Genomic DNA, 27,528 nt, shown 5'->3' with positions numbered 1-27,528 from the left:
TTTCATCGCCGGCGTAGCAAACCGCGCCATGTACGATCAAAATTTATGCATTCCGCCTCCGTTCGTGGTTACTCCTTCGTTAAAGTTGCAATTTTCCATTGGTCGAGTTAGTTCTTCAATGTATGATACTTACTAGCATTCTTTAACTGGTGTAACAATTAAGAAAAGAAAAACTGATGTGAATAGTCAGGAAGTAACGTGGAAAAAAAGAATATGTGTTACTTTTCACTATGACCTGTATTTGTCAAATGTACCGGTGAATGAATGTACAATGTGTGATAACGTCGTTACCGTGTCAAGGGCCCACTTGCAACACAGTTAGCATAGTTAGAATGAATAAACAATATACGGTTATTGTACGCGCATTATGTACATGAGAATCTTTATACGAACAACGAGATACGGCGCCTAATGTGTGTTTTCTTTTATACAAAAAGAATTGCGTATTAAATATGTTGCTGTGAGGTGAAAATTAAAATTATGTCTCTATTTACGGTTATTTTAACATTACCTACGATGTATGACAATAATTTATTTGGTTCGCTTAAGATAGCGCTCTTAGAAGTTAGAAAAAAATTTACGGTTTGTGAAAAAATGATAATGCACCCAACATTCAATAAATATTAGATATAATTAATATATCTTATGATCAGAAGATGCGTATTATTATTCAATGTATTGCTCAACAATATCCAACATTATTAAGTGCCATTATCCACGACATAGAATAACATATTAATTCCAATTAATTTTAAAGTTTCTTTCATTTTTTCACAAAACGAATAGTGCAGATAACATTTTTACAAGTGCATTTGTCTTTTCTTGCAATAGTGATCAAATAATTGATTTTAACTAGTCTCCACATTCAACGGGGAAGGACAATTTTTATGAGAGAGAGGTAGACATCTATTTTCATGATAGACATCTATTTCCTATTTATTTAATTAATTAAAACTAATGGATTGTACCTATTCCATTCTTCAGAAGTTGTATACTCGACATAGTAATCGTGACTGTATATAAATGCGATGTTCTTATTCATTTGTGTTCTATTAAACTATCTTTCTTATGATATATATGTACACAAATTTATTGTTAATTATTGCTCATGCATCTACAGTCTCGCGTTTCGTTTTACTGTTTTAAATAAAATAAAACCATATTTTATCACATGGAAATTAAAATTTGCGTACAATTCAACAATTTCCTCTTGCAAATATTTGTTTTTTTTTTAAATTAAAATACTTCAACTAAATATTTTAACTAAGCATATTCCGTGCCAATGACTGAAATTATGTTGGAAATAAAAAAAACATAACTTCGGTGATTTATATAGTCTAATATCAGACAGACTGATGATACGTTAATATAGAAACCGTTCACGCTAAGAAGATTGCACTTACACTTCGTGTTTCCATTTACGAGAATCGGATTGTTGAATTGAAATTTCATCGAATTTTCATTTCACAACAGTGAGCTTTTGATATATTTACAACGTTCTTCATGTATTCGTTGACCACAGTTCGTGTATATCAATCTAATATCACTTATAAGATCACTTTTTCAGCTTTCGTGTTATGCACATTGAAATTTCACATTGAAATGCGATGAAATGGATCCACTTTTGACTTTAAAACACAGTTCGAAAAATTCTGAGGATAGAAAACTCTGTTTATCATTGCTTCAATTTAAACTTAACACAACCATTACACTCGTTGTCACTGTTTCATATCCTCGAAATATCCTTTAACATATGGAATGCAAATTTACAGATTCACATCCTGTGTTCGGTGAGATAGGAAAAGTGATATTACTCGAACATAACAGACGTCGACTAATCACAATCTGGGTTGTCCTTGCAACCCAGAATAGTCCACGACTTTTCCGGTAATCCGGATTACTGAAGATATGCTTGTAGTCGTTGAAGCTCAAACAGTTCATGTTTTATTATATACAATTATTTTAAGTCAGTCCTCACATCTTATGTTATTTAATTCAAACAGTCTCAAAAATAATTTCCACGCAATTCGCGGGAAGAAATTATTTCAAACTGCGGAACATTCGATAGAATCGGACAATAAGATTATTATAGTAGTACACTGTCAGTGTAATCCGAGAGTATTCCTGATCCAAGTCTCAGTCTCATCTTTATATGATTCCTATTTACACGTAATTCTAAATCACGAGTGCTAAGTATGTACACATCACGATGCGCGGATTTAATACAAAGCGTTGAGCAGGCATTGCTCGTCGCTCCAGTCCAGCTGGCAAGGATTCTCAGTCTCTGCGTGGACTCAACTGAGCTGATAGTACTCGGGCGCGAAGTCGTTCGCTAGATTGCTAAGGAAGTTGAAATCGGATGAACTGTTGCTGTTGTCGGCGGATGGTGGCGGTGCCGCAGCGGCGGCGGCGGCGGTGTGTACCGGTTCCCCATAGAAATTTCCGTAATTGCCGTAGGACTCGTTGTTACTATCGGCCTGGCTGGCACTTCCGGGTGGCGTGATTACTGCCGCGGTGGCAGCTGCGATCGCCGTCGCGGTTGTCGTCATGCCGGGCGCCGGGAACGGGTCGGGCGACGAAACGTAACTGTTTGGGATACTGGATGCTTCTCCGCCTTGATGAACATGCAGCTGACTGGCCTGCTCGTAATACGCGCCCGGGTGACACTTGTTACCCGACCGATACTCGCCGGAACTAGGATGCATCGGCGGTTGATGGGTAACATAGCCCTCGGCGGTATGTTGTTGCGGGTGTTGCTGCTGTTGCTGAATGTCGTTGAAGTAGTGCTGTCCGGCGGTTTGCACGGACACGGCGGCGTGTCCGTGCGTCGTCAGACCTTCGCTGGCCCCATGATAATTGCTGCCGGCTGAGTAACCATAATTTCCGGATGTCATGTAGCTGTCGGTAGCTTGCTCGCTCGGTGTCGCCGAGTATCCTTGACCGGAGTTATAAGCATTGGTGCTTTGCATACTTCTATGATAGCCGTGATAAGGTCCGGCCTGAGGATACCCGTTATACTCGCCAGTGCTGCCATATTGTAATTGCTGCTGGTGGAACTGCATATTTGTGTTATACATGGATCTAGAAGTCGTGCCTGTCGCTCTCACATGATGCGCCATTCTCGACCCTACTGTCTGATTTTGTCTGACATATAGGGAATTCACTTCACCTGGGTAAGAGATCCTTGGTTGCTGATACGTGTCTCTGGAGCAATAACTGTTCTGTTGCGATTGTTGTTGAGTTTGCTGCGTAGCGGTAGGTATGCTCTGTCGATTGGTGGGTACTCCGTTTCGATAATCAATGGTCGATGCAGGCTGATACACGCCCTGTTGCTGAAAGTGCGCTTGCTGATTATTTGGGATACTTCGGCTACCGTGGGGCGACATCGTGCCCGGATTCGCAGACGCGTGCAACATCGGTCCCGACAGCGAAGTCGTCGAAGATGGCGAGCTTCGCGGTCTCTGCATATATGGCGTGTGAGTTGCCTGTTGAATGCCAAGTGGGCTACCTTGTTGAAGTTGGACGGAAACGGGAGTACCTGGCGTGGAAGATGGTGTTAGACTCCTCGTGGAATTCTGACCGGGCAAAACTGGCGTGCTGACCGTCGAATCCGGCATGGCCAACAACACGCCGTTGCTGCTCACCGAACACATATCCTTCGTGCTAGTTGATGGTGATTTCTTGCTTACTGTGATCTGCTGTTGCTGCTTCGCAGTATTCGGGCTCTTGTGGCCGCTCTCGACCTTTATTCTTACCTCACCCGACAATTTTTTCGTTACGCTTGGCGACGTCACTTCGCTACCATCTTGCGACCTCGAGTCGTCGTCCACTATCATTTTCTCAAAGGAACTGGATACACTATTCGTGCTGCCAACGCTGCTGGCGCCGTTGCTGTTCGTATTAAAGCCGGAATTGCTGTTATTATTATTGTTGTTGTTGTTATTGTTAGTTGTACCAGGTGTGTTATTATTGTTGCTGCTTCTCCGGCCGGAGGAACCCAAATCGGTAACGTCACCAGTGAGGGTGCTTCCGACGTCGCCCACGCCGGAAATATCACAGTTATGGCAGCTTTTCTTTTCGTCATCAGCGGACAGCATGTTGTCGCCTTTAGACTTTTCCATGCCGTCCGAAGTAGAGCCGTCCTTCTCATCGCCGTCCTCTTTACTGAGTGTCTGTCGTTTGTGTTTCATCCGCCGGTTTTGAAACCAAACTTTTACCTGAGGAAGAGAGAGATAATATCTTGGTTATTCAATTTTTAATTACTATATATATAGGAACGATGAACAAGTTATAATATATTATAGCTTGTTCTCGCAAAATTTTTGTAATATTATTTTCTAGAGTTTTTATACACGATAATGCTCGACCTCTTACCTGTCTCTCTGTTAGATCTAACGAAGCAGCAATCTCTATCCTTCGTGGTCGACAGAGATATTTATTGAAATGAAACTCTTTTTCCAATTCAAGAAGTTGTGTATTTGTGTAGGCTGTCCGCAATCTTCTTGGTAGACCATTTTCTGTAAAATACAAATTTACTCTTCTTTATTCATTGTTATTAGAAAATTGTTCGCAAATAAATCCATTGTAACAAAATGTCGTTACTACTCATTACGCTAGATTGTTATGATAAATCAGAATAAATACAATTATGCAGACGACAAAGTAATCTCAAACTATCATCAACAATAGCGTATCTTTCACAGCACTGAAGCTCTCGCGTCCTCGATATTAGCTTTGTCTTCGCCGTAGCAATACTCGTTTTTTGGCCGTTACGAGAAGTAAATGGTCTCCTAATTAATGATCATTTAAGCACACACAATCTAGGCTAGAAGAGAAGGAGAGTAAGGAGAAAGAGGGGTATAGCACGACATCCTTAACAATGCATAAGCGCAAATTCTCATGGCGCGAAAAGGCTCATTTTGGATGTTGCTTCGGCGAGTTACTCGGCTCCTTACAAACTTTTGGACAAGTTTCCCATCACACTATTCCGTGTCGATGCGAAACACCTCCTAATTGTTATCGGGCAAGAAACTTGTTCCGCGATAACACAAGAGGACCGCCACGCAGATTCGGGAAGATGCGAGAGTGTGGAGGCGGTGAAGGGGAGAGAAAGGGACGTTGTAAGAGGAAGCTCCGCGGCTTATTCGGGCAGATCTGCTCTAGAAAGTAGCGACCAAGTATCTCACGGCACTCCGTTGAGCCGTGTGGCGTAAGAGCAATTTTCACCCAACTGCCGTAAACAATTATTAATAGCCGCCTATCGTAATTACAGAATTCGCTGCGCACCCCGTAAAGTAATATTTCAATCAAACTTGATGGCTCGCCGCCGGCTTGCGTTGTTTACAAGGTACATCTTGACAAATTCTCCAGAAACAACACTTCGTCGTGCACTCCGTCGTGAATGTGCAGAAAAATCTCGTATACACCCCATTTATTACACGAACACTTCATGCCGTTCAATGTCTCATGCTCCAAAAGCGCGAGAAAGATTTTAACAGACATCAACGGCGCGAGGAAAATATTTTACGGCAATATTTTATTCCATCACTGGCTATGTGAAAATTTCGAGGTGTTTTTTTTATCAAGAATCAGGGGTGTTATATTTTTTTACGCGTCGCCGTATCACGAGAGAAAAAAACCGATACGGCGTGACGCAGTTTGAACGAAGGGGGACTGTGAGGGGGTGGTTCGTTTCGTAGGGCCGAGATGCTAAACTACCCCATAGCGTGCGAGCGGATATAGGGGTGGCTGAGGGGTGGTTCGACAGTAGGATGAGTCGTCAGGGGTCGAAGAAGAAAGAGAAGGAGAATGGGCGAACAAAGTGGAAGAAAAGAGACATAGAGAAGACGAAAGGTAAAAAGAGGAAGATATAGTGACTGAAAAAGGTGTGTGATAGAGAGATGGTTAGAAAGAAAGAAGGGGAGAGAGAGAGAGAAAGAATAGGAAAGAGAGAAGACACTCTTGGGGATGACGGAGAAGGGTGTAGACTGAAGATGTAGTAAGCTTTGAACCTAGCAAATCCTGCACGTGGAGTTTCCATAGGGTGAGGGCGATGGTAGCGAGATGAAAGTATCGCATGATTGACGTGGGCCTCATCAGCATTTCGGTCTTGCGATTGGTTGGACGAAACTGTCGATCAAATTCCACTCCACGCCCTGTATCTGTTCAATCGTTCCAGGAGTTTAATTCAATCCGAGAATGAATATATGGAGCAATATTGAAATGGCAAATAACGATTCGATATAATAAATTGTATAAACTACTTATACTATAATATTATTAAAAAAAATAAGTACGTGGAGTGGAATATTATTTTTTTAAAGAATTTATGTATAGATGCTTATAAATTATTTCAAAATTCTTTATGTCTCGTGTAAATAAATGTTTACATACTTTTACGTATATTATTAGGATTTAATAGAATCAGACAGTGTCTTAGACATGTGTCATCGCTTCTTCTTGAATTGAGCTGACAGACTTTATTGCTGTGTAATGGTAACGACTTTTTTTGAGACCGGACGAAAATGTCGACGTTGCTAGCGCGCTTCTCATTCTTGCGAGACGATGTAGCGGATGACGAACTGTCAAGGCGTAGTCAAAATGAAGAGCGCGACCTGACAGGATCGTATACGAGGTGAGAACGATAGAGCACGAAAATAGAGACCGTATTTTCGTATATCACGTTGTTAGCCTCCTTTACATGTTCATCCGGTTAAGACTGTTACTACAAGTATTTTACAAGAGGATTACTAAGAAGCTTTTAATACCTATATTAGACTGTGTAGATTAAGAGATAGAGTAAAATATCCGTTTGATGAAATGTAACTTTATAAGTTATGTGATGTTTCTGCTTCGCTTCTTTAAGAAGAAACGTGTTTATTATAAAATTTTTCGACATATTATCGAACTCAACTTTAAAAGAAAAAGAGAAAGAAAGAAATTAGCACATTTAATTTATATATATATGGTGGTAGATATTTGTGGATTAATATTTTCATTTCCATAGATATTTTAGAGAGAAACAGGACTATTAGAGGTATAAAGAAAAAATTGATCTGTAATCTAGTGTACACGCGACCGGATCATGGATTTCCCTTCTGCGTCCGTTTTGGTGTGCTCTCATTTTCTGTAGACTGGACCAGGTCGTACATAGACAGGTGGGAAGGGTCACATGATGGGCGTCTCTGTAATTTGTCTTTTGTTTCCCCTGCGCCTGGTGGAAGAAAACTTACGAAGAAGAACAAAGGGCGGAAAGAACCACTACTCGAACGGCGTGGAGAAGAGAACGATTACCCCTCTTCGTTCTGTCCTCAACTTCTTCCTTTCTTCTCTCTTCACCATGTTCCTTCCCCTATTTACTCTCTTTCTCATTCTATCTCTCCTTCTCACGTTCTTTTAGTATCGAGAGGAACCGACGGCGCGACGGCGTCGGCAGCGTAAACGTATGAAAAATGAGTGACGAGAATTTGAAACAAACGAGAAGACAGCCGGCTCCATGCCTGTGCTTTGACGTGTCCGAAACAGGTAGACGGCGGCCAGTGAGGAAGGTTACTGTGATCGATAACTTTTTGATCGTTTCGGATTCTTCCAAGCATCTCAAACTCTTTTTGCCGAACTGCAATTTTTAGGGAATGATCTACTTTAAAATGCCACATCCCTAATGTCTTATTAAACGCAACATTATGCCCTAATTTTGGATCATCGTTCGATTTTGCGACAATGGGATTTCTTTTAGCATCAAGATATATCAAGTAAATTTAATAAAGTTCTTTTATGAATTTCTCTATTGTGAGGAACAAATTAAATTTTTATTTAATGTATAAGAGAGAAACAACACACACGACAGTTACAAATTCAGGAGAGTCAAATCCTAATTTTCGTTTAACGGTTCCAAATCAGGTCAACTGAGCTGATGTGGCACCGATAGAAATTTACATTGTAATGTTTCGTGCTTGTTTGAAGCGATGGACGAATTATTCATCGCGTAAGAATAAAGTAGATATTTAATGTGCCATTGGGTAATTTGTGGCGGACAAGCGAGGAAAGACAGAGAGGTGGAATCGGCATAAACTATGGCTCATTACAGATTTACACCAAGACATAGGACGATGGCATGGCACAAGGGGGAACGGAGGTGGGCAATGAACAAAACTAAACGCACGGGAATAGAATGAAGGGAATCGAAGTGGAATGGCTGGTAGGAAGGGCTCTTGGTTGCTTTGGTTTTGGTGGGCTGTCGGGGGTTGCGGCGGCCTCCGCCGCGTGTTGGATACGAGCTATAATCAATTAACAGTGAGCAAAACAAGAACCGCGGCCGACCACCGACCACGGCCGCAAAATATTTCGTACCTTCCTGTTCCAGTTTGGCTGGAACCCCATCGCTACATTCAAGTGGCTACCTCACTTGCTGATAGGGCCATTGTCCTAGGGAATTTATTCTCGTGTTGTATCGTTGTGATTTCTACATTGATTACTATCACGATTGGAATTATTCGAGTTCTCAGTTCCTTGTACATTTGCATCTTTTTCCCTTAGTTTTATCGTGTTCGGCTTAACAATAATATTTGGGATATTAGCATGACACTTTATGTAATCATCTTATTATAATGGAGAGAAAAGAGAATAATCGCGGTGTTAGCTGATACGTAGAATAGACAAGAGAAAAGAAAAGAGATGAGAGGAAACAAAGAAAGATAGAGATACAAGAACGAAAGGACGGTGATGGTAGGAAAAAGATATAAAAGCGGCACACGAAGATTTGCGTGTTCGAAAAAAGTTGCTGGCAACAGCGCGAGCCGTCGCCGCGCGCTGGCTTAGCACTGCCGAAGACATGGCAACGTCGGCGCTTTGCACCGACCGCGGCCATGTTGGCCATGCACAGGTTCGCCAACCTGTGATTATGGTGGGCGCGACGGCGAGCGGCCCTTCGTGCAAGAAAATTGGACGCAAGGATCTCTCCCGCGGTGAAAGAAAGGCAAGACGTACATATGCGTGGTTCAGACTGGCTGGTCTACGTTAGAAGGCGTGCCGGTGCAACCTGCAATCATCGGGGTGGTACACACGGGGCGCATTCGACTTCTTCGTGCATGAGCGGTGAACGCGCGCGGTTTCGCCGCTCATGTTGATTTGCGATAAAAGATTGCGCTTACAAAGGTGCGGACCTTGGCCTGGCACTCAAAAATTGGCGTTCGTAACAGTTGTAGTAACGTGGGTCATAATTGGAGGGATATGATCTCTCTGATTAATGATTTTTCGATTTGCCATTTGCTGTAATGGCACTTGACGTTACTTTATAATATAAACTCTTTTCACGATGATTATCATCGTTCTTTAACCTTTTGCGGTCCTATGTCGAGTATGACTCGGCATCACGTTTCGAATGCAACAGCAGTTGTTCTAAGAATATTTTCCGTAGTTATAATCGTATACACTTTGTGTATATTGTAATTTGATACTAATAGAGATAAGATAAGAGCTGCGTCGCATATTATGGCTGCTACGAAACTGCGAATGTAGCGCTGACCAGTTGAAACGAAACTGTGAAAATTGCGCGGATCGCAATGGGTTAAATTGGCTACTAATCGGCTAATTACATAATCCACGGAGAAAGAGAGAGGGTATATGAGTTTTACTAGGTTTTTGCAGATATATTTAAAAGATTTTATTTTACAGGCAATTAGATGGTTGTACTGTACAATCATTATATCATTCTACACAAAGTCTTATTTTTAATTTCATCGTAACAAATCTCTACTTGGCATGCTCGCCTATGGCACACACGAACCTGTAACTATCACGCAATAAGGCAGATACATAAGTGCAGCCGCTGACCAAGCTAACTGGAATTTTGCTTCGCGGTCTGTGATTGGTCGAGGTTAATTCTGCAATTACGGCACACATATTCACAGAGTATCTCTGTGTTCCATGTCTAGTATTTTGCCGCTTTGCAGAATTCTTTTCCTTCATAATTGCTGCAATGCTCGTACAATTTAAATAACGGGTTATATAAGATTATACTGAAGAAAATCGATTTCCGGCGCGTATATCTTCATCATTTTAATTCGCAGATTAAATACCAATGTCTATACGTATGTGCAACGTTGTGTTGCTCGCGGTGTGCAATCTTACAAATATTTTTCAGCTTTTTAAAAATTTCAAGCTGTATCTGAGAAGACATAAAATAAATGTGGACAATATTTGTGTGAAGAAAATGTTTGACAGTCTAATAATTATAAACCAATCATAATGCTACAATATATTTTGTAAAATGGAAGGCCGCATTGAAAATCTATAATTACGTATTGAAAAGATGCAGTCGAAAGGTAGCAGTAATGCTTAAGGCGTAGGGCGTTCGGTACGCGAAACGGGAGTGGTCTCTAGGGGGGATGAAAAGCCATCTTTCCATTAGACGCGAGATTGATTTTGTGAACGCTCCTTTTCGTAACGAGACGCCGGTGTGCCCCGACGTTCGAACACTAATGTGATTAAAATAATCCAGCGATGATCAAAATACATAACGGTTCCTGATTTTCCCGAATCAATTTCCTGCGTTTCTAACGCGCGGCAAATTGAGGTTAAAAATAAATTGGGATCAGATGTGGACGATCCCAGCGAGCCAGCCAATGAGGATGCGAGATTATTAAAACATGCCCACGGGCATGTATGCGATTGCACGCCAGGGAGCTATGAAATCGGCATTAGTAACAATTTTATATGGGCGTTTTTTAGTTTTAGATCTCATAAATATTTAAGGCACTTCCGTTTACGTTCGCCGAGTGGTATTCCCCCGAGAAACAAATTCGAAACTAATTTCACGACAATTTGCGGCACGGAGCGTAGAATCCTTCAACAATTTTTTGAATTATGGTTTGAGTTGAGAGATTCTCATTACATTCTCCGTTCGCGTTACGACCACCTTTTTCCGAGCTCTTCCGAGCTTCTTGTCCCGGAGCAAGCTTCTTGTCTGCCGCCGTCGTCTTCAACCCCTCCTTCTTCTCTTGCTCCTCCTCCTCTGAGACCGAGAAGTCGCAGTCGGATAAAAAGTTTATTTTAATCTTTACAAATTTTAAATCCTTCGCGGCTTACTCCAACGTCCATGTAAACCATCGCGACAGAAAATAAGAGTTAGCCCATCTCTTCCCCCAACTTCTTTCATCTTTCGCGACCCCCATTTTGTAAATCATGTATCTTTTTGATATTCTAACCGAATACTTTGAAAAAAATTTCCTTGTTATGTGAGAATATGGCAATTCCATGAGACGTTACGTTTTGCCCTACTTTGCCTTGTTTAACATTCCTTTAATCGTTTACATGTTGTTGTTGAATAGGTTTCAAAGTTCCGAGTATGTGCTTTTCTTCTTTACTTTTCCAAATATCAGTTGATATTTGGAAGCATTATCGTTGAACATTATCGAAAAGTACTTATTATACATATTTAACGTTGTCAGTTCGTCGATGGACGATGAAATAGTAATATGCTAGTGTCTAATTATATAGGTATACCCAAGAATGGTATTATACACAGATGGAGAAATATAAATACCAAAAGAGCGCTGCCGAGCGCTCTACTTATTGCTGATAATGTGTACTGTCATCGAATCAATATTGCGGTAATTATCAAGCATTATTATCAGAAAACTCAAATTTCTATTCTCACATGATATAATTACTTTCGATTACTACTAATGAATTTCTACGTTATCTTAATGCAATGTAATAACATATATGATATATGATAATATATATATATTCGCATAGTGTACAATATGATAAAGTTGTAACATTGATAATTGGCAAGCATAAACTAATTCCACGTATCTAACAATCTTGCACTTTTTTACTGATACATTGTGCAATTATGCTGTTATATAATGCATATGAGTATTATATCACATGCAAGGACATTGACTAATATTGATAACAGTATTCCGCGCGATATTGGCGTATGGTTCGAGAGAGTGAAGAATCGTACACGATGTTTCGACGGATCAATATCGCAGTAATTAGGCGTCTGTCAGCTGGGTCGACTCACGTCTGAAAAGAGAAGCATGGTCGATAACTGCGAGCAATTTGTGCAGGCTGTTTTCTTTTCCAAGTTTGCATGTATGTGAGCTCATGAATACATCCGGTCATTATCTATTAACCAATGACATTAGTTTGCGCGAATAAAGCCAGAAGAAGAACTTGTTCTCCAGTCATCCTTCGGTTAACGTTAGGAGCAGATGAGAGGATGAGAGGAACAGGTGATGATTGCGTGGCGCACTTTCGAAGATGCGCAATATTAAACAGTTAGAGTTACTAGTAGCCGAAGATATATATTTCCAGCGTGTAAAAATCATAACGGCAATTCATCGAAATTCCGTTCCTGTCTTCTGCGCGTATAGGAGCAAAACAAAGCGCGGAGCATGCTTCATTAATCGCGTTACCATGATGAGTTATTGCGGCTGACGTAACGAATGAACAGAAATCCTATCCGATTATTCGAATTAGCCGCGGAAAACATCTATCGAAAGAGTAGCTCGGTTCTAAGCATGCATCAGAGCGTCCACACGGCCAATAGGAAGTGACGTTTATACGCAGCCGGCAATAAATTAACTAATATCACGAGTTACCTTTAATTAGTCTCGACCCAGCGGCACCGCAAGGTTTCCTTTCCTGATTTTTTCTTCGTTTTACCGCGACGAGCGGGTTATTAATTACACGAATTTCTTAAGAACGTTCGTTACACTGTGTGCCGGCATTTCAGGTAATTACAAAATCACGTGATTGGCTTATAGCAAAACGCCAAAAGAACCGTTTCGAAAGTAGTTTTATAATTATCAATTTCCTCTGAACATAACGATTAATTAATCGGCGAGCAGGGTAACAGTTATTTCACGAGAACAAATCTGATAACGGACCGATCTTTTTCCGGCCGTTATACTTTTCTCATTTTTCTTAGTCTAGATTTTTTCATAAAGCTCTAAGTATACTATAATATCCTAGTGCTATTCCAGATCACGGAACGGCCTTTTATTCAATTATTATTGACCATATTTGAATTTTACAGTCCATAATGTATCCGTTAGATTATTTATAGGATGTATTATTTTCAAGTGTCTCGTTGTGCGCTCCTAAAGTCGCATCAGAAAGTAGTAAGCGCCACTTGTTCGTCGAAATTACGGTGCTGATCGTAAGTCCTAAAACGTGCTTGGCATCTTAAAGAGAAAGAGAAAGCGCCTCGTTTCGTACTGTGAAAAGAAGAAAGAAAGCAGGAAAGGGTGGCAGGAAAAGGGATTCCGTGGTTGCAGTTAAATAAAACTGACAAAAATCGGCCCCCGAGGGCACGAAGGGTCGTTCTTAGGAAGGTAGGGCGGCAGGAGGAAAGAGCGGATACGTGGAGAGTACTCAGACGGGCGCCATGTGTATAATAATGTTAAAGAATGTTAAATGTAGGAGGGTTTTGCGCGCGGGCACCCGAGCCGCATACATTAGTTGTTAACAATGCTATAAAGGACACTCGCCCTGTATCTCACCCCTCATCACGAGGAACACGGGGTGCAGCCTTCTCTAGCGCGACCAGATTTACGAGCGCTCCTTTCCGTGCGATTCTTATATATCGCACTTCAGCGACACAGTGGTAAGAGGTAGCATGTACCACTTGTGTTTAAGTTGATCGCAACATGCGTAAGAATTTATAACAAACGATTCGACGAAAGACCATGAATTTTATTCCCGTTGACAAGTTTTGTATTATGCTCTAAATTGTACTCGTATATTATGTGACATGAGTAATATTTCGAAGCTGTAAATAAAATATATTGAAATGTGGTAAAATTACTTTGACTGATGCTTTAAACGATTTTCTTTGCGTCTTTAATGCAGATGTATAAATATTTTTGATTTTATTAATGCCACCTATATTTTACTTAAAAATTATTTAATATAACGTGTGTTTTATGAGTTACTTGAGAGAGATTGGTCTTTAGCGATACTGCTGCGCTAACGTGGCCCGAACCCAAAAGGCTCTAGAGCCCGGTACGTCCTAAGTAACCCTGTATGTAATAATTTACCACCCGTGTCGACTTGTGCACGCGGTCAACCCTCGTGATAATTGTTTAAACCGACCACTGGCCACCCCTTTAGTCCGACTCAAACACCATCCTGAGACCTATTTGGTTCTGTGAGTCCCGTGTACTTACCATAGGGCGTGTTAGGAACTTTATTACGATTGAATTACTTCTCTTTTTACTTGCTCTAAATAATTAGATAGCAAATACGATACTGTACAGACTGTTAAGAATTGCGTTTTCAGCAATCATGTTACTAAAACTGATCATAATATTTTGCATAAAATATGTGATATTTATTCAGCAATAAACTCAGAAAGTGTGTAGGTACCAATCGCACAGATAATATTGTACAATGTAATTCGAGGATTTATAAGAGAAGAATTTTTTCGAATCTGTTAAGAGAGCTTTATCGAACTTTGGTCGAGCGAGAGAAACGCTGCTAACGGAAAGTTATTTCTTCAGAATGAATCAATGGAATTTCAAACTTTGTTTTGGTCTTCTACCCTCCTTTATTTCAGTTCAAATGGAAGAAGTTTCACATATAAATGCAACAAAATTCAAGGTGTATTTATTTCATATCGAGAGTTTTATATGGGTTGTACTAGTATGCAAGCATTAAAATAAAATTGAAATCTGGCACTGTACATTGTACAATGGCATATTCTCTGAAACAGTATGAACACTTTGAAGAAGGAGAAAGAAGCTACGAGTAAAAGAAATATGAAACAGAGTGTTCAAAAATAAGTCCTAGCAAGAGAATAATCACAATGGATAGGACTTGGATGGTCTCCAAGAGATATAGTGACCAGAAGAACGCAACGGCAAGTGGAGGAAGGAGAGGGATAAAGAACCCGAATACTTGGTAAAACGAATTCAGAAGAGGAAGTCTGGAAGAGCGAGAGTGCGATAGCGAGCAAATAATAGGGAAATGATTTGCTCCTTGTTAGATAAAGGCCCTACGAGGGGAGTCGCGAAAAGAAATATTGCTCCCAGTGAAAGGAAGTGGGCGATGGGCTGCACGATGGTGGGGCGCTGCGGAGTACAAGGGTGGATCCATTCACTTGTAACTGTTCTTTCGGCTCTCGTGTCGGGTCATCCATACTCGAATTCTGCTCGATTACGAGTTAAACAGCACGCACTTGTCACGTAATCAACCGCACATTTCCGGCTCCGATCTTCTGGGATATTTTTGTTTGGTTTTGTCATTTTAAGTTTAATGATGCTTCAATAATTTCCAAGTCTTTGTCAGAATTATTTGCAAATTTTGATTATACACACTCTTTTAGAAATTTTTATTATCGAATTACAAAGAATATTGTTAATGTCTGTTATTATTAGGTCATTAATTAGATAATCCGGATTGCGTCTAAATAGCGATGAAGCAAACATACTTAGGTTCTTAATGTTAACTCTTTCTGGGCGATTTATTTAAACTTTTATAAAATCTAGAATAGAGGATCATAAAGTAAAGCATATTAGTTACAAAAAGAATATCAGATTTGTAACAATTTCTCTAAAGAATCTTCGCGTAACTTAAACGATGCGATATGACTAATCGCGACTTAACATAATGTGATGACGACTTTTCTTAATGACTTTTCCAAACTAAGAGTGTTTGCGGTCGGAAGCCTCTCTTCCTCCAGCGGAGACAGCGGTTGCGCGGAAAACAAAACCTTGTAGCACAAAGCGCCATGTTATCTAACAACAATCGCTCGCATGAAACGTGCCTAAATCAAAATGAATAACGGATATCTTACATAATGAATATTTTACACTTATGGCAGCACAACATAACTTGTCATACATTAAATTTATAATAGAATACACAACCTTTAAAAAACAAAAAAACAAAATTCTTCACTACAATGTTTGTATCATCATCTAAACGGATTACTTAGTTAATGACCTAATGTTATTGCATTATTACGTTAATCAAAGTGGTATCTGATATAAATCGAATATATGTAATAATGTTTTGTTCACACTTTCATCACTTTAAAATCACCTGTCACCTCCCTAAATCCGTTTCAGTTCAAGCGATCATTAATTTTAATCCCAAATATCTTTTTGTCCGAACAAAATCAATAAAAGACAGCGCTCATTAATTTCTGATTATCCCATTCCTTTTATACTTTCCGTATATCGATGATTAACTCGATTCGCATCTTCGATATGATTTTGCTCAAGCACAAGGTGTTGTTTGAGCGGTGTAAAAAGATTAGGGTGAAGGCGCGATTCTGGGAATGAGTCGACGCGTCTAGCGAACGAAGAGGGTGAAGGCTGGCACTCGCAACGCGCACGGGGGATGGTGGACGCCCGTGAAGGACGGCGGAGGATGTGTTGGTAGGATATGCATGGCGGCGGAGAATCCAGTAGCGATCATCAATCAGAAAGGCAGTCAGCCGTCCGTCAGTCGGCCGGCTGGTCAGCCACGTCCAGCATGTACAGAGTTTCGCGCGGGAGGTTTCCTACCTACGAATCCGCGAGTCATGCTTGGACTGTCATCCTGACAATCGATTGAAGCCGGGCACTAACATCCAATTCCGGAATTGTTCTTTCCATTATCTTGCCGTGTCTGAGAATTCTATTCGGTCTTTTCCGCGAGGTGGATACAGATGTAAGGAATCGCCGGGTAGAGACGTGCGGTCTCCGAGTTCGTCGATTAATAGCGAGAAGAAATTGTAACACACGCTGTTGAACAATCCGCCTTAAATTATTCAATGTATGCGAACAACGAAAACGAGTTAGACAGATACATGTTATCGATATCAAATCTTTATGTAGTAATTATATGATAAATTTATCTGGTTTCAGATGAAATGTATGAGAACTGCAACGGTTGAGTCTCTTTTCTCTTCGTATGATAGAGACGCATGATAACGCACGTAGAAAGGATGTGAGCAGCGGCATCTTTGATTCACGGACATCTTTATATCCATATCGAAATCAATGGGATTGTGTGAGAAAGTGAGGCATCACAAGGTAGCGCGTATCTCCCTTCCCGAGAAGAAAGTAACCTTCTTCGAAAGTGTCACGGAAGAAGAGAGGTCACATGGGGGTTTTTATTCCTCGCGTACACAAAAGACTCACATATACAGTTACATAAAACGATGTGGGAGGCCGGAAGTACTTATTAGTAATTGCACTAATCGATAATGAACTTGGCTCCCTCTTCGTTCTCTCCCTTTCTTCTCTTCTTTTTCTCTCTCTTTCTTATCTCTTTCGTTACTACTGTTTGATGTAGCATGACTTTTTATTAGCACTTTGACATTTTCTAAACAGAGTGGCTTGAGACTGGGATTATTCCCGTCGCGACGGATCCGAGTCGACGACGGGGAGTTGAAAATCTTTCAGCGCGATATTGGCCTGGCCCGGTTAGCTAATTACTTCAGACAGTTTCACTCCCTTCTGCCGACGATTTCCCCGCCAGCACCAGTGCTCTTTCTCTCTTTCCGTTGGATCTACGGCGTCCACCCTAGCGTAACCGTGCGTTGTCTTCGCGAGAAGAAAAGAAGCGCTGGTAGAGAGGGTGAGCTCTCCATTGCTCTCGAGGCTAATGTACCCTAAAGCACTTAGTCCACGTTGGTTGTAAACGTCCGCGCGATCGTCGCTAAGTTAATTTTAAATCTGTGTTAATCTGTGCGGTATTTATCTACGAAGCGATAAAATTTAGCAAACAGCGAAAAATTCTATAGCGTCTACAGTGATCTTTGCGGATTTGAGATTCGCACGCAATTCAATGTGTTAACAACAAAAGATGTGTGTGAAAGATGCAAATAATTCTCGGTGCTACAAGAGTTGCATTTTTTTGCGTGTAAATTCGAAATATACTGAACATTTTTGTTCATTTTGTGCTTAACTCACACGCGCTATTCCATTCGATGAGTTAAAATGAAAATCGTATTACGAAATTAAATTACGAAGATCGAAGTCTGGATTCTCTGGACGGGTATTCAGAGGCAGTTTGCTCATCCAAAGGATGCAATCCTCCGTCTGCCGTTAAAACGAATAAAAAGGATGTGTCGTACCACCGCTGTGGCCCTACCGTCTCTTGTCTTGCAAAACGGTGCTTCCTTGTGTCAATGTCCTGATGTTACGTACGATGGCGACTCAAAGAAACATCAGAATAGCTTTTGAAAGCGTACCCACTTCAACAGAAAGAAAGAGAGAGAGAGAGAGCGGCACTTTGATCACCGAATGACTCGCGACTTTGCATTATGAAGCTAAACTGTCGGCGAAGAAGAAATGTAGGCTTTTGCTCCTGTAGAGTTGAAAACTTTTTATCGCTCTGTGAGGCCCATTATAGGCAACAGGTTTTGGTTGATCCACTCGCGGGGAGGGCGAGGGAGGACTAAGAAGAGATGAAGGAAGCGCGGAGCGCGCTTTCCAAATTACTTTATGCGCGCGTATGCTAAAAATCAAATTAATAAATCGAATCCATATTTGTATCGCTCGATATTACGTATCAGTACTAAAAACCATCTAATAATCCATTATTCTTTTTATTTTCGAAGTCTTGATTAATCGCTTAGAAAGTCTGCGGTGAAATCCGAGTGAACTGCGGCAAATCTTAGAGAAATATGGCAAGTAGCATTGCAGCCAGTATATTACGCATTATGAAACGCTAAAATCGTCGTGAACTTGTTGATCCCCTTTTTTCTTTGCGAGAGAAGGTCCTCGCGCGTTGGCGAAACTCCAATCGGACGTGAAGCGTGCCAAACGATTGGTCGAAATAGTGCAGGCTTTCTCCCAGCGATTACGTGATACTCAAACTGCGATAAACGTTAATAGTAATCGCCGTAGTTACTAGAAATCGGAGGTTTCTCGAGTCCGCTTGGATTCGCTGTCTTTGGTCGCTTTTCCACTGCTTTACCCTTAATCGCTCTCTCCAGCCAGCCAGCCGACGTCCCTGTCTGGCGTGGCGCGCGATTCACCCCCTGCGATTCAACGTAGCCGAGCGGATGGTGCCGACCGGGAAAAATAATGCATTAGAAATTCAGATGACCGGGAGAGGAGGTCGCACCGTGATTTATCAAATAAAAGCGGTAGTACAGTCAAATACCCGTCCGTGTCGTCAGTGGAAGCGACAGTTCATTTTTAATATAAAGCGCGGGTCGTGGAAGGGCAGAGTGAAGGAATGAGAGATCTTCCGGGATGTAGCGGCAAAAAGAATATGGGCGATCGCCCTATGGATCACCTATCTCCAGATCTACGAATCCGCAATAGGAAGAAGATCTAATGGTTCGCAAAAGTCGCTATGCTAGATAATTTATCACGATAGAGACATGTCTTGTTTGCGTTGCCTGTTGAGACACTGGACGGCACTACTTTTTGTCGTGAAAATGCTGGACGCATCATTGCACGGGATTCTCCGGATATTAAAGTCCTAAGATGGCACATATATATATTGGAAATGTAAATAGATAATTTCTGGTTCCCATTGTCACGTGTGTAGCTTGTGATCTGTCCATCCATCATAATTCTCATCGCCTCTTAACCACCCTTCTGTTCCACGGCTCACGTACCTCTCAGATTTCCGCGTGCATCACGAAGCTTGCTAATGTTTAAACGATTTATAAGCAGTTCTGCAATTTATTAGGCCCCGCGCAATCAGGGCTTTGAACGTGGACCGCGTGAAGAATATGTTTCGCGCTAGCGCGATTTCAAACACGCAGTTTTCTTTTCAGAGATTTGCACAATAGAAACTCTCTCGTATTTTTCTCGTTCGAATCTGCACGTATTAGGTCATTTTTGGAACTTATTCTTGAAACAAAATATTAGATTATTAACTAAGTAATCCGGATCTAAATGGTGATGAAATGGTGACAGGCCAACATAGCTTGTCGTTTTAACTTTATTTTAGCAGAACAGGTAATCTTTCTAGGTAAAATAAAATTTTCTAAAACAATATTTGTATCGAAATCTAGATGTGATTCGGATTACTTACAAGTTAACAGTCTAATAACAATCTGTGCTTTCGATATGGAGATTTAGCGCACAAGTGAGAATTACTTAGAAAGACTATAGAAATCATATGGAGAATATCAGAGAAACTTGGCGAAAGCAGACTTTGCATCCAATTAATACGATTAGAAAAAAAACAAGTCAGAATAATTTTCCGCACTGCTGTGTCTTAAGCACAACCAGAAGAATGGTTAACAATTTCGTCACTTAATTAATTTCGACAAGAAATTGAAACTAAATACGAAGAAATTAAATAAGACGAAAGATGACGCGTTCGCTTCTATGCTCACCTGCAGCTAACCCTCGGGCATATGTTATCGTCTTCTCTGCAAATTTTTACACCTACTTTCCTTTTATGAGTGTGGAATAACACAGATATAGGAACCCTCAACGTCTTTTATTCCCCGCTAGAAGAGGGAAGCACGACGAGAGATGTCTATCTGACGATATCGTCGCTATTCCGGAACTTCACCTTCGAACATTTGCATAAAATTATTATCGCCGCGGAAAATCACGGCTGTTTCACTTTCTTTATGGAACGTCATAGAGTGCCCAATTGGCTCATATTATGTTCCTGATCGTATTATACCTGCATATTTTTTACAGTCACAGTTTTATCGATGTGTGTTAACGATAAATAATTTTATTTATCCCACCAAAAAGGGAACATTGCATGGTAGCGCATGGATTTCTTCCCACCCTCCGAAAAATCATATCGCGATCCACCTCGGTGAGATCTTATTGCACGAGCACGAGAGAGAACATCAACTGCGAAGGAGGGAAAGAGCTAGAAAACGCAGCGATACGAACCCCACGCTTTTATAGCGGTCCATTTGGCGTAACAACGAGCGTGGAAACTTCTTTTAGTGTCGGACTACCGATTCCGGCCCCGAAACATGCGTACGATTATGGGTTTTCAGATTATCAATTTGTTATACCGTGTTTATTATTTGAGCATGGCGAGAAAGGAAAGAGAGGGAAAACAGGCGCGAACCACCCGCATCTTGCGACAGGGAAACCCCCTGCAGCTGCGGGACGTCGTACTAGCGTCGATTTTGGGGGATAATCTGGAATATTTTATGCGGTGTTATTCCTGCAGATGCTTGCACCGACGAGCCGAGAAAAACTATACGCATATAGAAACTACGTTTCTTCCTCCTTTTCTCTCCACACAATTTATTTTGTCATGTAAGACGAATCCCGCAAATGTTTATGATCGTTTCTTGCAGTGGCTGCTAAAATTGTTCGTTTGTTTTAATAGCATAATATCGAGAACAATTAGATGGCACAATTAATAATGAGATCTCTTCTATATCATGCACGATATTTTTGCAGATAAAACATTTTTATATACGCGATCGGATATTGGAAAGGTTTTTCCAGCATGCTTTATCGTACATTGAATTCGCTTTCATCGTCTTAAGACTTTCTTTTTTTTTCTTTCCTTTTCTTCCTCCGAGCAGCCGCGGCGACAGCGGGCTGCGGAGTATCATAGTAGCTGGGATTTTCTAGGAGAGTTATCTCTAATTCAGCGAGGATTTACTCGCCAATGAATCTTTAAATTAGATGCTCCGCTCTTTTCGTACTGCCTTCCACCCCGGAGGGTAAAGTCCCGCTCGCTCAATCACCTATATCATGGAATCGCCGAGTATAGTCAATTCCTTCCACCCTTCTTTTCGTTATCGAACCTTTACGTCCCCCCTTCGGCTCGGTTCGCTTGCCGATATTTGTAACTCCTGCCGTAGGCTCTTAGGAATTCCTCGCTCTTAACTGCCGTCGTTATTTTCACTCCATTCGCGTAGTCGCTCGAAGGCTACGTAATAATGTTACTCAGCGAATTTGCAGGCTAACATGCCGAACTATTAAAGGCATCAAGTATCACCGCTATATTAATTAATGGCGGAAACGTAGCCCGGCGTAGTTTAGCGTAAGAAGCGGTTCGGCCACGAAAATGGCCGTCCCGCAGGAGAGAGACGTAAGGAGGAGACCGGAAGATAGCGGCGCGAGAGGATGATGATAATCCGGCTTCCACTAGCCTAGTCCTATCCCGTGGGATGCAGGGATTAATTGACACATCGGCGTCTTGGAGGAGTCTGCTGGGCTGACGCCTCCGCTTTGGCACCCACCGACGTGACTGATGAGACCCTCGGAACAAGGCGTCGGGAAAAACACTCGTAGATTCGTGGCTTTTTTGTAGAAAAGGTATCCGGCAAGAATTACCGACGAAGCATGGAACCGTCGGTCGCGCCTCTTCTCCTGGCAAATAACTCAACTAATCAGAACCTCTAGTCCCCCTTCATCGTCCCATCTAAGGCGGCCTCCCTCCCCGGAACTAAAACATCTCGGCTCGTAGGAGGGCACGTAGATGTAGCAGATTGAAATTTAATACGAGCAGCATGGTGACACATACGGAAAGACGGGACGTTACTTAACGTTTCGTGGTCTCGTAGGGCCTATCGTCGATTCTCACTGAAACCTACTGAAGACGAAGGAGATAATACCCGTTGTGAGCAGGGATTCGTCACCGCGGACTCGACGATTAAAATTGTAATAACGGGATAATGAGTTTAATTTCTGTCAGCTTACGATTGAAACTTATGAATACAAGCTCGACGAAGAGAAGAAAATACAACGAGCCAATACAAATTCAGCAGAACGCCAAACGATGAACTTGATATGTAGTTTTTGGTGAATATTATCCTAATAATCGCATCTTCCTGACGATACCGTGAAAGTGAATTTTTTAATATTTCCGAGTAATTAAATGCAAGTCTCAGCAAACGCGAATTTTTCGTTCGCCCGCACACATCGCAGGGAATATAATTATAAAGAGATACGATAGGCTCGCAAATCACAAAGAGATGACCGGGGCAGTGCACGATAAGGGATAACATGGTAGTTGAAAGCAAAGAGCCGACGTGTACGAGGCGTCGGTGGCGGCACCCCATGTGAGTTATGGCCGTCCCGACGCTCTCACCCGCTAGTCCAAGGCTCAATTTACAGATGATTCCGCGTGTTACCGCCTGGCCAGCGGCTGGTTAACCTCCGTGCCAAACACTTAATCTTCCGACGTGTCCTGCGGATGGTCCGACCGCGTTTTCGAGTCGGCACGACGTTAAATCGCTGTTGTAGCCACGAGATCACCGATGAGGAAAAGAGAGAGATATAAATGGAGACATATAGATAAATATACCGAGGATTACCGAACGTTTGTCGAATAGTGGTCCTACTGGTCTATAAAGTTAGCCCTTTGGATTGCTTTGCCATCCATCATCGCGTATGTGTGAGCGTAGAAACACGTAGTACAATTTTCAAATATAAAATGCTTCTTTAGCAACGAAAACATACTTTACGTTCGATTTATCACCCCGTTTGTTACATACATTTTATACTGGTTGTGTTATAAGATTCGATATTTCGTGCAATATCAGTTAGTTATCTATTGGAAGCTTCGCGAATTAGCTTCGCTACGTTAAGTCGGGAAGATATCTGCCGGCGCCCGTTTTCCAACAACTTGTTGGCTACCGCATGGCTATCGAGGGTTAATAAATTTGTATCGCGGGTCTCCCCACGAATTTATTGGTCTCGGAAAACCTCGCCAACAAGTTGTTGGAAAAACGGATCGTCGGCGGATATCCTTTCGATTCAACGTGCCGAAACTGGCACGTACAGCTTTCAGCGCTTCGCGTATCGTATGAAATTTGATCAAGTTTGAGTGTGTATCAAAAGCAATAAAATAAATAGAGCAGATAGAATGTATTTTTTAATAAATATATCAGGTATTAATAAATTTAGTTATGCATTTTAAATAACGAGCGTACAGGACGAGTTGCACGAATGACCGTAAAGTGCACTTTTGGCTAGCCTGGCATTTCTGTAGTTTGTCTCCGAGAAATCCCAAAAATCATGTGGACGCCATGGATCGGCGAGACAATGCATCATAATTTGCCGCCCAATATTTGCAAATGTTCGGAAATATGTGGTTTTAATGCATTGTATACTCCAGATGTGCGGCACCGGTAGGTACAAAAGGAGTGGCTTGGGACTGTCATTAGCCGTCGGATACTAGGCACCCCGTGGCGAGCCACAATGTAGCGGCGAGAAGCCAATAGACTCCTAATGCTGTAAACGGCGCACCGAATCCTAACAGCCACCGTTAACTGACTTTCACGTTTGTCACTTTACATCCCTGACAAATTTCTAATCACGTTTGTTCGACATGGTCCATCTTAGCAGGATTGATATACGAGCAACGAGGTTAGGTTTGTTGAATTTTAACGAGTTTACTTTCAGTTTTCTCAAATTTGTCAAATTTAGTTAGCAATCAAAATTAATCTTATCAAAAGAAGTTATTAAAAGAAGAGAGGGAAAGTAAGTTCTAATCAGAAACAACAAACAATTCGAGCAGAAGTTTGCATACGAATTTACTGTTGTAGAGATATCAAAAGAAAAGCGACTTTTAGCCGATATTTTCATGGTCTTACTCGATAATGTTTGGTTCTTTTGTTTTGGTCGCACAGTTCATATATAAACATGTACATCATTTCTTCTATTTACATTTTATATAAGGTATTTGACGATATTCTAAACGATATTATGTAGCAACGCGTATAACAACCTCAAATTTTCTAAAGACTTATTCGATTACATTATTTTATTTTTCTCTATTGATTTGTAATTTTACTTGTTTCCTAATTTCCTAATTTTTACGAGCAAGTATTACATATAAAAATATATTGTTAAATAATTAATGGATTACTTTAAAACCATAATGTAAAAGTACCAACAGTTTGAAAATTCAAAAATTAATCTCTCATAAAAGTTTTTTCTCATGAAACATCTTCGCACTAGTAACTATGCAATCATTTACGAAACCAGAAAGATATCGAGGAAAAATCTGAGAAATATAACGACTTACCTTGCTGGTTACTTTTCCTAGTAGTTTTCTTCTCCTTCATCCAAGGATATTCAGGAACATTGACACCCGAGGGATCAGCGACGCCGTGGGGATCCATCATCGTGTGGTATGCTGGATGATGAGCACCAGGACTGATAGACCCGCCGGTCCCCGGCGAGTGTTGCAAACTGCTGTCCCCAGCTAATTGCGGTAATGCCGTCATGAATTCAGCCATGGAGGGCTGACTATTGATAAAGCCGGTTTCGGTGGATCTGCATGTTGGGTCCATGGCTGGATGGTGGGTTCCGTGCGGGGGCAGCCCGGCTGGGGTATTTGCCCCCGTGGCCACCGTGGCCAGCCAGAAGCCGCCCCCTCCGTCGTTCGCCAGGACGGGTGTCGTCGGCCTCGTCTTCAAGGTCGATAGTTCTTTGCTCGCGTGGACCAAATCCTGAAGATGACTGCCGCCGAGATGCAGATTGCTCACAGTGGACAACTGCGACTGATACGAGTCCTCTTCGGGATATACTAACGTTTGTTGCTTACCGCGCATGGGATAACACGCATCAACTTGCACTCGCAGTTTGCTTTTGCTTCTTGACGCTAAATGTAATAATAATAATATACAAAATGATGTTTCTTTAGTGAACTATGTGCAGCTCGTATTTCTCGAAGAACACTATGAAATTCACTCGATGAATGTCGATAGCAACATGCTTTTAGTATACCTTCCAATTATCAGATTATATCGCTATGTGTTATAAACTAGAAAAAGCTTGAGTCAGAATTCGCTTTCGAAAAAGCATGAAAAACATGAAAAGCATTCGCCTAGATTCCCTTTATTTTTCTTATCTACTTTTTTTATCTGCTTTCTTTATCTACTTTCTCTTTTCTATATCGTCAATAGTACAATGCGACATTACTCACTAATAACCTTTTATGTTAACGACACAAAATCGATCACTTTTCTTTTTTATGCGATACCTATCAGTATCGCTTTCTCCTAATTAAACACATTACATACTTAAGTCACGTTCAAACATTTGTCGTGCTAAGGCAACATATCGATCTTCCATTAACTAACTGCAATTGTTTACCGTGTAAACACTATTCACTATGATGGTACTCACTATAATATGTCATCATAAGTTGCTTGCGCTTATTTCCTTCTACAAATTAACCAGAATAACTCGTCTTGCAACGTAGAAATCTGATGGAAACAGGAAGCGAATCTTCGGACCACGCCACAGACATAACACTGCGTACTCGCGGTTGACGTCGCTCGAAGAACAAATCCAGTTCGTAGATCTCCACGATCTCAATGCGGGAACAACCAAGCACCAGATCACTACTGTCACACGTACTGTCACGAGGCGGTTTGATCGATAGTTCCGACCGATCTATGGAGAATGCCGTGCCGAATCGCACGATACCGCGCCACGATACGATGCCGTTACCGTGTACCCGATCGGCCAGGCAAACGCAGGCAAGCGGACTAGAGTACGCCAAGCAGTCACCGATCGGCAGCGTACTCACTAAGTGACGCGGGAGTGAGAGAGGTGGTAGTGATAGAGGCTGAGAGAGGTGGAGGTCCGAGAGGTCCGTGGTGGAGGTACTTGCCGAGCGTAGGTAGGCGCTCCGTAGGAGAAGCGAAGGACGCCCCGTCGTAGAAAGAGACGGTCGTCTCACCAGTCGCGAGGGACCGAAATTTCCACGATCTTTTTCGCCTCTCCGGTATTCCCGGTGTCCCTGTTGTTACTGCTGTCTCTTTCCCCGTTCCGGGAGGGGGTGGCTGGGAGTCCACCTCGGCATCGAGGTGGAAGTCGTCCTTTAATGTGGCGTCGGCCTGGTCACGTGATACCGCTCGCCGGAATGGAGCGACCAATCGTAGAGCGGTAACGCGAACGCTGAAGCACAGCCCTCCGCCGACGTAGGCGGGCTGGCCTGTCGTGGCGACGGTGGCCTTGGAGGGCTCGGAGGGCACACAACCAGGAGGGTACGGCGATCAGGTCCGTGCTGTGAGAGTGCAGGCGGGCGACTCTCGTACGGATGAACACGAGGCCCGTTTGGGCGGCCACGGTTACTCGGCACAACTGTGGGCGGTACGCGCGAGCGCGTCGTTCGGTATCGTGCCAAGTGGTGGGGAACTTTCTCACGTGCTCGACCACGCGGTTCTCCACCTTCGCTGGATCAGCGTCTGAATCAAAGAGGTACGATAGTCTCCCGCTTTTACTGACCCCCGGTGAGTGACCACTGCCAATCCACGATCCATTCAGTTGAATCCTCGGAACGATCAGGCAAGTCACAAACAGTTCATTAAATCGCATCATTTTTATCTTGCCACTTGTTTAGATTTATCTTAGAATTGATCTAATGATCTATTATTATGCATGTTTGATACTGTCCAATAATAATGACTTTTGCACCGAATCCTTCTGAGAGCATCCAAATTTGCGATCTTTAATTATTCTTGCAATTATCTGTCAAAAAAGTTTTACCATTACATGTAGATTTACACAAAATGATACTGTACTATAATATACTATACAAAATCTTTCGAGAAAGAGAACAAAAATTTGAACTAAGTCGATGTATAGTGCATTGAATACAGCCGTTGCA

General features: G+C 41.8%; 1 protein-coding gene across 1 annotated transcript; it reads right to left on the bottom strand.

The window, feature by feature from the left end:
* Positions 1 to 218: 218 nt before the first annotated feature.
* On the bottom strand, positions 219 to 26,836 carry LOC105282161 (homeotic protein proboscipedia). Its single transcript, XM_011343928.3, has 3 exons — positions 24,934 to 26,836; positions 4,375 to 4,517; positions 219 to 4,217 (listed from the first exon to the last, which is right to left on the bottom strand). Exons 1-3 carry the CDS (start codon positions 25,460 to 25,462, stop codon positions 2,295 to 2,297), a joined length of 2,595 nt encoding a protein of 864 aa, XP_011342230.1. The 5' UTR covers positions 25,463 to 26,836; the 3' UTR covers positions 219 to 2,294.
* Positions 26,837 to 27,528: the final 692 nt, after the last annotated feature.

This window comes from Ooceraea biroi, chromosome 10 (genome assembly GCF_003672135.1).
Source record: "Ooceraea biroi isolate clonal line C1 chromosome 10, Obir_v5.4, whole genome shotgun sequence".
Classification (NCBI taxonomy): domain Eukaryota; kingdom Metazoa; phylum Arthropoda; class Insecta; order Hymenoptera; family Formicidae; genus Ooceraea; species Ooceraea biroi.
The sequence above is the reverse complement of the archived record's forward strand: the minus strand, read 5'-3'. Positions and strand labels throughout refer to the sequence as shown.

Bases quoted from the DNA above. Each gene is read 5' to 3' on its own strand.
- LOC105282161 (XM_011343928.3), bottom strand. From the start codon at position 25,462: ATGCGCGGTAAGCAACAAACGTTAGTATATCCCGAAGAGGACTCGTAT. The intron at 4,518-24,933 runs GTAAGTCGTTAT...TGTATTTTACAG, and splicing joins TAGGAAAAGTAACCAGCAAG to AAAATGGTCTACCAAGAAGA. The intron at 4,218-4,374 runs GTAAGAGGTCGA...TCTCTTCCTCAG, and splicing joins TAGATCTAACAGAGAGACAG to GTAAAAGTTTGGTTTCAAAA.